General features: G+C 46.5%; 1 protein-coding gene across 3 annotated transcripts; it reads right to left on the reverse strand.

The window, feature by feature from the left end:
• Nucleotides 1-697: 697 nt before the first annotated feature.
• On the reverse strand, nucleotides 698-4,823 carry LOC127345269 (protein terminal ear1 homolog). 3 transcript variants are annotated; one of them, XM_051371713.2, is made up of 7 exons: nucleotides 4,629-4,823; nucleotides 3,741-4,515; nucleotides 3,503-3,671; nucleotides 2,897-3,424; nucleotides 2,605-2,742; nucleotides 1,483-1,624; nucleotides 698-1,387 (listed from the first exon to the last, which is right to left on the reverse strand). In XM_051371713.2, the coding sequence occupies exons 2-7, from the start codon at nucleotides 4,495-4,497 to the stop codon at nucleotides 1,046-1,048; spliced, it is 2,076 nt and encodes a 691-aa protein (XP_051227673.1). In that variant the 5' UTR covers nucleotides 4,498-4,515; nucleotides 4,629-4,823; the 3' UTR covers nucleotides 698-1,045. The 3 variants fall into 3 exon arrangements, with proteins under 3 accessions (XP_051227673.1, XP_051227674.1, XP_071684709.1); XM_051371714.2 differs by having other exon boundaries at nucleotides 2,900-3,424; nucleotides 3,741-4,823; XM_071828608.1 differs by having other exon boundaries at nucleotides 3,741-4,823.
• Nucleotides 4,824-13,429: the final 8,606 nt, after the last annotated feature.

Below are 13,429 nucleotides of genomic sequence, written 5' to 3' on the forward strand. Positions count from 1 at the left end.
GAAAAAAGAAGTCTCGAAGGGGGCTAGGATTTCCAGTCAAATACCGAACTAGTTTCTCAAACCAAATTTAAATTTTGAACTCAAAAATATCTAAACATTTTGAATATAATGTTCTAAGGAGGATTTAAATATTCCGGATAAATAAGTTAGGGCCTACTTAGGGTTGAAGAAAAGGGGGAACACATACCGTTTAGGTTAAACTAACCAACCAGCCTAAATGCAGACCACATACAAATAGACTGAATTTTTTTGTGAGATGCACATTTATCAAGGTGGGAGGGGGTTGGTAATTCTAGACATAGATTGAGTGTTTTGGGAGATAAACTCATTTATCAGGCGAGAGAGGGGTCCAGAAATCCAGTTACCGGCCGGCAACCGCGGTGTTTCGCTCGGTAAACAAATCCCTGGTAGAATGAAACATTCTTCAAACAACATGATTCTGTACTCATGATGAAACGGGCAGCCAAAAACAACAATGCATGAAAAGGAAATAAAAAACACATTATAAGAAGAATAAACATAACAAAGAAGACAAAAGGATTGAAAAAAGATTTTGGAGATCCTACCAAATCTATTGTAACATCACGTCTCGAAATTCGGAGAGGTAACATGTTATTAATGTAACGAACGAACGAACGCATCGCGAAGAATAGTGTCTCGGGAGCTCCTCCTAACAATGCTACTAGCTAGGCTCAAGTTTCAAAGATGGATACTTCAAATCGAAAACCACAAGAACACGTCTCCGCCTGCATGCAAGCTAAGAATGAATGACGACGGCGACGATGATAGTCTCTCTCTATCTGTCCATCGAAACAGACATCAAATCGCTTCTTTTCTCGAGTCATTTCCCACACTCCTGTCGTCGTTCCATTTTGATTCACATGCCATAAATGTGTGACTCTTCACTTCACTCGCAGATCCCACCCAGAGATACGCTTTGGCAGCAACTATGATTGTTGTTGCCTTGTCTCGGCCACTTCTCGAAGCAAATGCTGCTACATGGATCACGAGATCGTATAGCTACGCAGGCTGCCTGCATGCCTACCTAGTCGGTGTAGCCTAGGCGCTGTAGCTCCTCGCCGAGCCCGTCGTCGTCATCATCGTTGCTGCCGTCGCCGCCGCGGACGTCCTCGTCGGCGTGGGTGGACATTGTGGAGGACGCGCCGTCGCCGGAAGACGAGGGTGGCGCCATGAGCTCTAGCGCCAGTGGATCTACGTTGGCAGGCAGCGACGAGGACGACGACGAGACCGGCGTGCGGGGGACGAGGAGCTCCGGCTCGGTGAGCTGCCGGCCGTCGCGCGGCGGCGAGAAGACCACGGGCAGGTACTCGTCGTTGTCGCAGGGGAACTTGGAGTTCTTGAAGTGCTCCTTGAGCGCCTCCAGGCCCTGTGGATTATGATGCCCTGTGTTAGCAAACACGACGAGCTAGCCTAGCAGCTGTGGCATACAAAGATTAACTCAAAGCATGGCATGAAACGTACCTGCAAGCGTGCATATGTAACTTGGCAGATCTTGCGCGAGTTATACACCTCCCATGGCTGCTTGTGGAACGCCTTGTACAGCCGCACGGCTGCCTCCGGCGAGGTCAAGTTCACGAACCCGTACCCCACATTGCACTTGTTGCTGCATGCAACGGTATATATAGCAATTACTAATGTTGTTTGCTTGTTAATTTTGACATGCTGTAGCACCGCATGCACTGATTAATTAAGATTATACCAAAATTTTGCAAAGATCCGCTAAGTAAGACTTAAGAGCTCTCATTACACTATTTTTCACTACTCCTGGTTAGTGATCAGGTCACAAGCTTTTGGAGCTAACAGATTTTTTTTACTATTGATGTGAAGCTGCCTATATGGACACCAAGACGCACCAAGTTCCTCCCGTCATTGGGCACTGATGACAGGTCTATTCTCAACTTGATTCGTGCAAGCGAAAAGATGGCAGTCAAGCAGAAGTCACAAGAAAGTGCTTCAAATTTGCGTACACAATTTTTCATACTTTGACTCCCCCAAAGATGATAAAGAAAAATCTATGCAAAAGAAGGCTTTTGCATCGATGCAACTTTTCACGGCTACTCCATGATTCCCTCAACACCCATCGTCGCTTTATCCGTTCGTGCTGGCCTTGTTATGGAAGCGCATGCAGGGCTGAGCAAAGCAATTGGCAGAGAGGGAGGGAGGGAGGATCCTAGAGAGGCAGCAGGTGAAGGGAACAGAGACCCCTTTCTGATCGATCAGCAGGCGATGTAACAAAAGAATTCATTGCATCAAAACGAGAAGGATCCGGTGTGATATCAAATTTCTTCTCCATTTGGGCTAATAACAACAATATGCGTTGCAGACCAGCTGCACAGGGCGTACTAGTAGTACTACTACAGTCCTATCACAAGATGCCTCCCACAAACACACAAGCTCACACATCCGGCAGCTAAAACCAACCCAAGAACTTGTCCTACTTTGTTCTTCCAATGTTCTAGCACCAACATTTCCTAGTACCACAATTGATCCATATAATTTTCAGTTGCAAATTAGGTGGGTGTTCGTGGCATTGTGTTCCATAAAATATAAATAGAGCAGCTTGTAATTGGGGCCAATACTCACCTGAAATCTATGGGGAGGTAGAGGAAATCGTAGGAGGAGAAAGGCTGGCCCTCAAACTCGCCTTCGCCTCCGCCGGCCTCGATCTTCTTGTTGTATTCGATGCAGTGGTTGTCCAGCATGTTCAGCAGCAGCTTCTGGCTGCGAGGAACATAGCACAGCAGCTCAGTCGTCAAAACACAAGGCCAAGCTAGGCAAACTCTTCACACAATATAATGTAGCATGCATCCATGAAATATAGTACTACTACTACTAGGAGTTGTGTTGTTGCGGCAAATGCGGAAGCTAGCACGACGACCTGTACTTGTTCGGTATGTTCCTGATCATCACGGTGGTCCGCGTCTCCGGTTCCTGCGTGCTGCTGTCGGTGGCTGCTCCGGCAGTGGCGACGTTGTTGTCGGCGTCGGGCTGTTTGAACTCGTAGCGCGTCTCCCAGCCGTGTCTCCAGCCCTTGGGGCCTCGCCAGCTCCCTGAGCGGCCGACTGCTTTCGTGCACGGCTGCTTGCCGGACGCCAACGCCGGCGACGGCGACTCGGAAGGCGAAGCCGACGTTGCGTTGACGACAATGGTGATGTTCTTCCCGCGTTTGCCCTTCCGTTCTTGGCTCGTGCCGGCATTGTTGCCACCCTTGGACGGATCGCTCGCACTGGACTTAGGGGAGCTCCTCCTCAGTAGCACCACCCCTTCCCTCGCTTTGCCTGCGCCGGACGACGGCGGCGCCGGCGCCGGAGGGGGCGGTTTAGCCGGAGCCGGCAAGGGACGCCACGTTGATTGTAGCCTCGGCGGCGTCGGGGCCATGGGCCGCTGCGGCACGTGCGCGCGCCTAGGTGCAATTGGACAAGATTTTAGCCGAGAACTAGATAGCAGATGCGTGCGTGTGCCAAGAACAAGAATTGCTTACCCGCGGACACCGGGGATGGATGGGCGCGTGTACTCGAGGAGGAGCCGGTGGCCGAAGAAGTCCCGGCCGTTGAGCTCAGCGAGCGCGCGAGCGGCGTCGCGCGAGTCGAAGAAGTCCAAGAACTTGTGGCTGGACCGATGCGCCGGCTCCCTCACATCCTTCAAGTCACCTGCAAATTAACATATCTCAGAGAATTCGATCAGGGTGTGGCGAGAATTGCTCGGTGGCGAGTGCGTACCGTAGGCTTGGAAGGCCTGGCGGAGCTCGGAAAGGGAGACGTCCGGGAGGCAATTGAGCACGATGAGGGAGCCGCCGTTGGGGCCGCCGTCCGGCAGGGAGCAGCCGGCGGCGAAGTTGGCCCAGACGGCCTGGCCAAGGACGAGGCCGAGGCCGAGGCCGTCGTCTTGGGGCCAGTCCACGGGCGGCGGCGGCGGCTGCTGCTGGGGAGGCCAGGCGCCCATGGCGGCGTAGTGCTGGCTGAGGAGGCACTGCCTCCGCATGTGCTGCTCCCGCACGGCGGTGACAGCGCGCTCGGCTGCGCGGAGGTCGAAGAAGTGCACGGTGGCCACGCCCTCGGACGCCAGGGCCAGCGAGTCCACGGCGCGCACGTCGCCGAAGGGCGCCATCGCGCGCGCCACCTCGGCCTCCGGCGTGTGCGGCGGCAGGAGGCTGAGGACGACGGCGCGGCTCGGCGGTCCGTCGACCGACGCCGTCGCGGTAGCCGCCGGCATGGGGATCCCGAATTGCTGCGAAATCGCGACGGTCTGCGGCGGCGGCATGGGCATGGGCATGGCCATAGGCATCGGCATCTGCATCGGAGCGGGTGGTGGCATGACCGGGTAGGTCACTGGAGGGCAGCAGAGCTGCTGGTGCTGAAGCGGCGGGAACGGGTAGGCGGCGGCGATGGCGGGGTAGTATTCCTGAGCTCCGGCGTCCAGGATGTTCTGGGGAGCGCCCGGCATGCCCCCGATGCCACTCCCTGCTCCTCTCTCCATGGCTCGGGTACGTGAGACCTAAATTAGAGAAGCAGAGGTGGTGGTAGACGTAAGATCTACTAGAAGATTCTAGGGATTCATTCTCGGTCGGGAGACCAAACTGCGATCAACAAACTAGGCTAGAATTGTACTTGAGCGGTCCCTCCTCTCTCGGCCCTGGCTCTTGCTTAGCTCCGTGTGTGGGTGAGGAGAGAGAGAGAGAGAGAGAGAGATAGAGAGTGGGAGTGTGAGCTCTTTTTCTGGAAATGGTCGCGGGAAAAGAAAGCAGGTGGGCTTTTATTTGGAACTCTACAGGAACAAGGGAGGGAGGGGGCGGTCTCGGGAGGAAGAAGGGTCGGGGCCGAGGAGGAGTGGTGTTTGTTTCCTTGTGTTTGTGTCGTGCGGCTGGTCCTGTTGGCTCGGATCTTCTGTGATGCCAGAACGTGTTGATCTTTCGGGAGACATGGATGATTCCGTACAGTTTATTACAGCCCTAATGTCTTGTTTCACGGATCCTCTAATTGCCGCTGTCTGGTGCCATTACGGAATGACTATTTCATACTTCATTTACAAATACTTATTATCTGATTGATATTTCTCATTGTTGAGTAGAGATCTCCTAGGTATTCAAAATTATGAGAGGTGATTTGCCCAATAATCGTGGTCGATGTTCATGCAAACGGAATAATCCAACACCAACCTATGTGTAGTACAATTAAAGCCGGTGGAACACCGACCCAAACGGAATAATCCAACACCAACCTATGTTTCATATAATTTTTAGTCAATTTTTTTGAAGTTTGACTAAATATATGCAAAAAGATATTAACATCTATAATATGAAAATTATGTTAAAGGAACAACCATGAAATGCACTAGATATTGCAAGGATTAATATGTTTGTCTTTTTATGTGGTCAAACTCTACAAAATCTGATTTTATCTTAAAAATTACTACTTTGAGATAGAGGGAGGGAGTATAAATCTTATTATTCGTGCAGTCATCATTAGCTAAGAAATGTGCAACCTCGTTCATCGTATGCCGCGCGGTACATATCCAGAAATCATGCACACTTACTATGTGTCTCTAATATTACCTTGTTTACATAAACTTCCTTGGCTAGCAAGACTACACGTCGACAGGCTAGCACCTTGGCTCCTTCGATGTTGAAGACCTAGGGAAGAAATCCCGGACATCAATATTTTTGGACATAAGAAATGAACACAAAAGTAGTCGGCGAAACGAAGATGGGAAGGTGGAGAATCACCCATGGCATGGGCCCACATGGTGGACGCGCCGTGGTGGCTCCTACCACCTTCGGGACTCCGTTTCTCCCATGTTTCGACTCCATACTAGACGTGGATGCATGTAAAATGCATACATAAACTTTATCCTTTATCATATTGAATTTCTACATATTTGCAACATATATGATGATAATAACATGTTTTACATTGATTTATGGGGATTATCCAATGATCTCATTTATTTGGTTTATAACTCTGCAGAACAGCAAAAACACTATTTTACGTATTTTTCACTTTCAGAGACCTATACGGAATCAAATTGATCTGTGATTTTTAGAGCGTCACTTTTTGGTCGGGAGAAGCACCCTGGAACTTTGGAGGACACTTGGATGGGCCTAAGGCCCAAAAGAGGTCAGGTGGCGTGCCCAAACATGGTGGGCGCGCCACCAACCCTCTTTCGGCCCTCGATCGTCCAGTCGACCCGATTTCTTTCGCCCACCGACGTATTTTGACCTAAAAAGCACTATAAATATGGCCCCGAAGAGTTCACGGGAGGAGAGCGTCGCAGAAGACAGAAACACGAAAATAGAGGCCTACAGCATAGAAGATTGGAGGGGGAAACTCCACCGACATCACCGCCGGAGGGATCTCCGCCTTCTCCAACGTCTTCATCATTACCGTGATCAAGGGAGAGTAGTTAACCTCTGGACTACGGGTTAGTGGCAGTAGCTTGATCTATTTCTCTCATGTTCTTCATAGTTCTTAGTGCCATATCAGCTGCCTCACATGATTATGGCCATATTTGTATACATATGTGGTGGATCCTTATTCTATGATATTGTGCTATGAGATCTGATCATATTATGTGTAATATGTATTGATAGATGCATATTATGTACCCCATTGAAAGAACATGTCTCTAACTTTCTAGTTTTGTGTGTTTGATGACAACATGTGTGATACATTGATGTGCGTTGAAATGGTGCAGAGATTAACCGTGATCGAATTCATGTTGAAAAGCAAAAAAAGAGAGGAGAAAATAGCCCCAGGCTGGATAATCCAGGGCCGGATATTTGCAAATATTCGACCCCTGAAAATGGCTAAGGACTAAGCGGCCGAACCCCCAGTATACCCCCCGGATATTTGGCTGGATATTTTCCTTGGCACCGGAAATTGGGGGCGGGGCGAATTATCCGGCCCTTACTTAGGCCGGAATATCCGACCTCAATTTTCTGCAACGGCTCAATTTTGTGGGGGGAATAAATACCGCCCTTCTTCCCCAAGCTCAAGATGCTCACTCTCTCCAAGATCCACCATTGTCGAGCCACAAGAAACACAATAATCACTTGATCTCCTCCTCCAACCATCCAAAGCTCTTGATCCTTGAAGAATCGAAGGCGAAGACCCCGATTTACATCTTCACCGAAGCGATTGACATTTCCCCCTCATTTTCTTAAGGGGCCCTTTTCTAGTGGTCCATTTGGAAACCCTAGTTGTTGATGCTTGATTTGTTCTTGTTTTTGTTGTGTTGTTACAGCTATTGGGAGCCTCCAATTCGGTTGTGGACGTGTGCCCCAAGAACCTTGTAAGGCCCGGTTTTGCCTTTTTATGACTTGATTTTCCAACAGACATTGCTTTGAACGCACTGGAAGAAAATAAGTGTGTTCACGATAAGATTGAAACCATGACTGACTTATCGCAACCACAAAGCACAATATGGACCAATAGATCAAAAGGTGCAATTGTGGCCAAGTTTAAGTAACGGATGGAGAAGGCGTCTCATGGTTTCTTTGACAAATGTCATGCAAACCTAGCCATGGTGTGGAAAACCATGTTTCCTCCCGATCCGGTCCCTTCAACTTTGTTGGCTTTAATGACTAGATTAAAAAATCCTGTCAGAGTCCAGGCTCTGATAGGTAAGGAACTTCTCGCCGGAGCTGAGCTTGCATTTGCCTTCATGCTAGCTCGTTATCCAACGCTTGACTAAGAATTAATTGCTAAAGCCGATGTGGAGCTTCAACAATATTACCCTATCGCGAGGCGCCCGGATTCAATCATAGTTGCCAGAATGGAGGCAGGTACCGAAGCAAGCTTGCGGACCCGAACTGATCAAGGGGCCACAATTTGAAGGAGACGTCGAATATTCACGCACGTGGTGCAATGTTTGCTTTGTAACCAATACCAATTTATTTGACCTTTGTCAGTTGATTCGTATTTGTAATCGAAGATAATCTTCTACTTTAATGACGATGTTCTTTTATAACACCGCATGCCGATGATGTTCTTTTATAACATCAAATAGTGCCGATGATGTTCTTTTTGTAACATCAGGTGCAGTCGATGAGTTGCGAATATTTGAAGGGACAGTAAGTCCACTTGATTCGAAAATGATACTTTTGTTTGTATGATGTCGAAGGAAATTGAGTGATCAAATCAGTTTGCGCGTTCGATGGCCCCGTAGTAATCGCAATATGTTTTGCTGAGCCATATGTATATGTTTTGATTAATATCGGTAGCAGCACTCGAGTCAACGAGTGAACCATGTGTGCGATAGGTACTGTAAGCACAATGTACCGGCGTGGGCCTTTTGATTTGTATAATTTCCATCAATTGCATCACTCGAATGTTCCATGAGGGTTTATGGAATCATTCGTATTTTTATGTATGTTGAGATTTCCATCAATCGCAGCACTCAAATGTTCCATGAGGCTTTCGTTTGCAGCCCCCGAGTATTTTCGGGTATGCTTACCGCATTAATAGTATATATAAACGATTGTGAGAAATTGTGAGATAGTTATCGTGTGTACGATGTTTTTATTTGAAGTACAGGGCTCCTGATGGGAGTAAACACAATAGCCAAAGATTTTCTATGAACTCCCGAAGAGTTTGCGGGTGCTCATCTTTATTAAGCGAAGTAATAAATGTATGAACGAACTAGAAGTGTATGAATAATATGCAACTGAGGTATACATTGTATTGAGTATGGCTAAGAAGCATTATTGAATGAAATAAAGGAAGGCGAAAAAGGGCCTAAACATAGAATCTTCACAATTGCGCAATGTTCCATGAGTTTCCTTCCACCAATCCTGTCGTAGTATTCTTGATACGATAGGCGCCTCCTGGGATCACTTCGGTAACGATGTAAGGTCCCTCCCAAGGAGATTCTAGCTTTAGGTGTCCTTTTTTTGCTTCAGTCGTAATACTAGGTCACCAACATTAAAGCTGCGAGTGCGTACCCTTCGGCTGTGATAGTTTCATATCGCCTACTGATACACAACTGTTCTAGCCAAAGCAATGTCTCGAGCTTCGTCTACTAGATCCACGGCGTCTTGGAGTGCTTGAACAGATACGTTCTCATTATAAGCAACAACCAGAGGTGCTTCAAACCGAACATCAGCAGGGAAAACAACTTTGGCTCCATGCACCAGAAAGAAGGGAGTATATTGTGTCGATCTATTTGGTGTGGTACGTAGGCTCCAAAGTACTGATGGTAACTCTTTGACCCACACACCAGCTGCCTTTGTGAGACGTTTTTTATGCCATAAAAAATTAGACCATTAATCTTCTCAACGTGTCCATTGGTTTGAGGATGCAAGACCGAAGCGAAACTGAGTTTGATGCCGAGTTGTCCGCAAAACTTGTGAAACTCGTCAGAGGCGAAGTTGCTTCCGTTGTCCGTGATGATGCTGTGAGGTACACCAAAACGACAAGTCATGCCATCGAAGAACTTTACAGCTATCGTCGGCTGTTTGATTGGTGACTGGTATAGCTTCTATCCATTTGGTGACTTGTCGACTGCAACTAATAGATAAGTATGCCCTCCTGGCAAAGATTTCAGCATTGGTCCGACTTGGTCGGGTCCCTATTGCGCAAAGGGTCATGACTAGCTCCCTGGCGTATGTTGCTGCTGTTGGCCAATAGAACCCAGCTCTGAAGGCTTGAGCTACGAGTGCTCGGCTGCTTGCGTGGTGGCCGCACGTGCCTTCGTGTATTTCTCGCAGTAAGGCCTTTCCATCCTCAAGTGGGATGCACCGTTGAAATATGCCGGATATACTTCGTTTGTAGAGTTCGCCTGCTACCACTGTATACGCCTTAGAGCGGCGCAGAATACGTCGTGCCTCCGTCGGGTCATCAGGCAGTTCCTGCCGAAGTAAGAAAGGCTTGGTCCAAACAGGCTCAAGCAGCAGAACTTGCTGGCTTGGGCCAGTGCGATATTTTCATCGGTTGTTTGAGGCACGACCCCCAAGTCGGTAGCTGATACTTCTCAAACGTATCTATAATTTCTTATGTTCCACGCTACTTTATTGATGATACTCACATGTTTTATACACACTTTATGTCATATTTATGCATTTTCCGGCACTAACCTATTGACAAGATGCCGAAGAGCCAGTTGCTGTTTTCTGCTGTTTTTGGTTTCAGAAATCCTACAAAGGAAATATTCCCGGAATTGGACGAAATCAACGCCCAGGGTCTTATTTTTCCACGAAGCTTCCAGAAGACCTTAGGAGATACGAAGTGGGGCCACGAGGTGGCGACAAAGCAAGGCGGCGCGGCCAAGGAGGGGCCCGCGCCGCCCTGTTGTGTGGGCCCTTCGTGACGCCCCCTGACCTACCCTTCCGCCTATAAGAAGCCTTTGTCGAGAAAACCCCAGTACCGAGAGCCACGATACGGAAAACCTTCCAGAGACGCCGCCGCCGCCAACCCCATCTCGGGGGATTCAGGAGATCGCCTCCGGCACCCTGCCGGAGAGGGGAATCATCTCCCGGAGGACTCTACATCGCCATGATCGCCTCCGGATTGATGTGTGAGTAGTTCACCCCTGGACTATGGGTCCATAGCAGTAGCTAGATGGTTGTCTTCTCCTCATTGTGCTATCATTGTTGGATGTTGTGAGCTGCCTAACATGATCAAGATCATCTATTTGTAATGCTACATGTTGCGTTTGTTGGGATCCAATGAATATGGAATACTATGTTATGTTGATTATCAATCTATCATATATGTGTTGTTTAAGATCTTGCATGCTCTCCGTTGCTAGTAGAGGCTCTGGCCAAGTTGATACTTGTAACTCCAAGAGGGAGTATTTATGCTCGATAGTGGGTTCATGCCTCCACTAATCTGGGACAGTGACAGAAAGTTCTAAGGTTGTGGATGTGCTGTTGCTACTAGGCATAAAACATCAATGCTTTGTCTAAGGATATTTGTGTTGATTACATTACGCACCATACTTAATGCAATTGTCTGTTGTTTGCAACTTAATACTGGAAGGGGTGCGGATGCTAACCTGAAGGTGGACTTTTTAGGCATAGATGCATGCTGGATAGCAGTCTATGTACTTTGTCGTAATGCCCAATTTAATTTCACACTACTCATCATGATATGTATGTGCATTATCATGCCCTCCTTATTTGTCAATTGCCCAACTGTAATTTGTTCACCCAACATGCTTTATCTTATTGGAGAGACACCACTAGTGAACTGTGGACTCCGGTCCATTCTTTTACATCGAATACAATCTACTGCAATACTTGTTCTTACTGTTCTTCGCAAACATCATCTTCCACACTATACATCTAATCCTTTGTTACAGCAAACCGGTGAGATTGACAACCTCACTGTTAAGTTGGGGCAAAGTACTTTGGTTGTGTTGTGCAGGTTCCACGTTGGCGCCGGAATCCCTGGTGTTGCGCCGCACTACACTCCGCCACCAACAACCTTCAACATGCTTCTTGACTCCTACTGGATTCGATAACCTTGGTTTCTTACTGAGGGAAAACTCGCCGTTGTACGCATCACACCTTCCTCTTGGGGTTTCCAACGGACGCGTGCTGTACCGTCACAAGCAACGTTTTTTCTGGCGCCGTTGCCGGGGAGATCAAGACACACTGCAAGGGGAGTCTCCCACTTCCAATCTCTTTAGTTTGTTTTTGTCTTGCTTTACTTTATTTTATTTACTGCTTTGTTTGCTTTCTTATATCAAAATACAAAAAAATTAGTTACTTGCTTTACTTTATTTACTGTCTTGTTTGTGTTCTCTATATTAAAAACACAAAAAAAATTAGTTACTAGTATTTACTTTACTTATTTCATCATGTTTCCTCCTAAGTTCACTCTAAAAGATGTACCGGTAGGACGAGGGTCCATCATTGGGAAAGATAATATAGAATATTTTTTCACTCATATTAGTACGGTTGAAGATTTTGAAGATAGACACTTGGTAGAACTTGTTCCTACTTATGAAATTGCTGCTGCTTCTTTAGTACACATGTTAGAAGCTAGATTTGTTAATCTCAACCCCGTAATGCAACACATGTTTCTTACACTCTGTGATATGGAAGAAGGAGAAAAGAAAGATTTTGTCTTAGAAACCCTTCTTAAAGAATTTGGCGATGTAGCAAGAGAAGCTAGAAAAGTCTTTACTAAATATAAGATGCTTGGCTCTTATACCAACTTTGCTAGTACCCTTGAAAAGATGGAAAAGGATAGACAAAAGTACACTAATAAAGTTAATTATGAGGGGGATATTAAAACATCAATACCTTTCAAGCTCTTAGGAATGTGCGAGGCACTAGAAAAGAATTTTGCTTGGCTTGTTCCTGAAAATTTGTTTGATGAGAATAGCAAGCCTAAGAGTAATGAAAAAGGAGCCTCTGAAACTTACATAGATAAGATACAATGCATAGTTGAGAAAACTCCAAACCCCGATGTTGATGCATCATCTCTTGATAATACTTGATTCACACTTTCTGCGCCTAGCTGAAAGACGTTAAAGAAAAGCGCTTATGGGAGACAACCCATGATTTTACTTCTCCACTTTTGTTTTATATTTGAGTCTTGGAAGTTGTTACTACTGTAGCAACCTCTCCTTATCTTAATTTTGGTTGCATTTTTGTGCCAAGTAAAGTATTTGATAGTAAGGTTCATACTAGATTTGGATTACTGCGCAGAAGTAGATTTCTTGCTGTCACGAATTTGAGTAGTATTCTCTGTAGGTAACTCAGAAAAATCTGCCAATTTACGTGAGTGATCCTCAGATATGTACGCAACTTCCATTCAATTTGAGAATTTTCATCTAAGCAAGTTAAGTGCCCCGGAAAAATTCGTCTTTACAGACTGTTCTGTTTTGACAGATTCTGCCTTTTATTTCGCATTGCCTGTTTTGCTATGTTTGATGGATTTCTTTGTTCCATTAACTTTCAGTAGCTTTGTGCAATGTCCAGAAGTGTTAAGAATGATTATGTCACCTCTGAACATTTGAATTTTTGATTATGCACTTACCCTCTAATGAGTTTGTTTTGAGTTTGGTGTGGAGGAAGTTTTTAAGGATCAAGAGAGGAGGATGATACAATATGATCAAGGAGAGTGAAAGCTCTAAGCTTGGGGATGCCCCCGTGGTTCATCCCTGCATATTTCAAGAAGACTCAAGCATCTAAGCTTGGGGATGCCCAAGGCATCCCCTTCTTCATCGACAAATTATCAGGTCACCTCTAGTGAAACTATATTTTTATCCCGTCACATCTTATGTGCTTTACTTGGAGCGTCTTTATGTTCTTGTTTTGTTTTGTTTGAATAAATTGGATCCTAGCATTCATTGTGTGGGAGAAAGACACGCTCCGCTGTTGCATATGAACACATATGTTCTTAGCTTTATTCTTAATGTTCATGGCAAAGGTTGAAACTGCTTCGTTAATTGTTACATGGTT

The sequence above is a fragment of the Lolium perenne genome, chromosome 3 (assembly GCF_019359855.2).
Source record: "Lolium perenne isolate Kyuss_39 chromosome 3, Kyuss_2.0, whole genome shotgun sequence".
In the NCBI taxonomy this organism is placed as follows: domain Eukaryota; kingdom Viridiplantae; phylum Streptophyta; class Magnoliopsida; order Poales; family Poaceae; genus Lolium; species Lolium perenne.

Excerpts from the sequence above, each read along its gene's own strand:
- LOC127345269 (XM_051371713.2), bottom strand. The coding sequence starts at position 4,497 with ATGGAGAGAGGAGCAGGGAGTGGCATCGGGGGCATGCCGGGCGCTCCC. Across the intron at positions 3,672-3,740 it reads CCAGGCCTTCCAAGCCTACG|GTGACTTGAAGGATGTGAGG; the intron begins GTACGCACTCGC and ends GTTAATTTGCAG. Across the intron at positions 1,388-1,482 it reads TTACATATGCACGCTTGCAG|GGCCTGGAGGCGCTCAAGGA; the intron begins GTACGTTTCATG and ends CATAATCCACAG.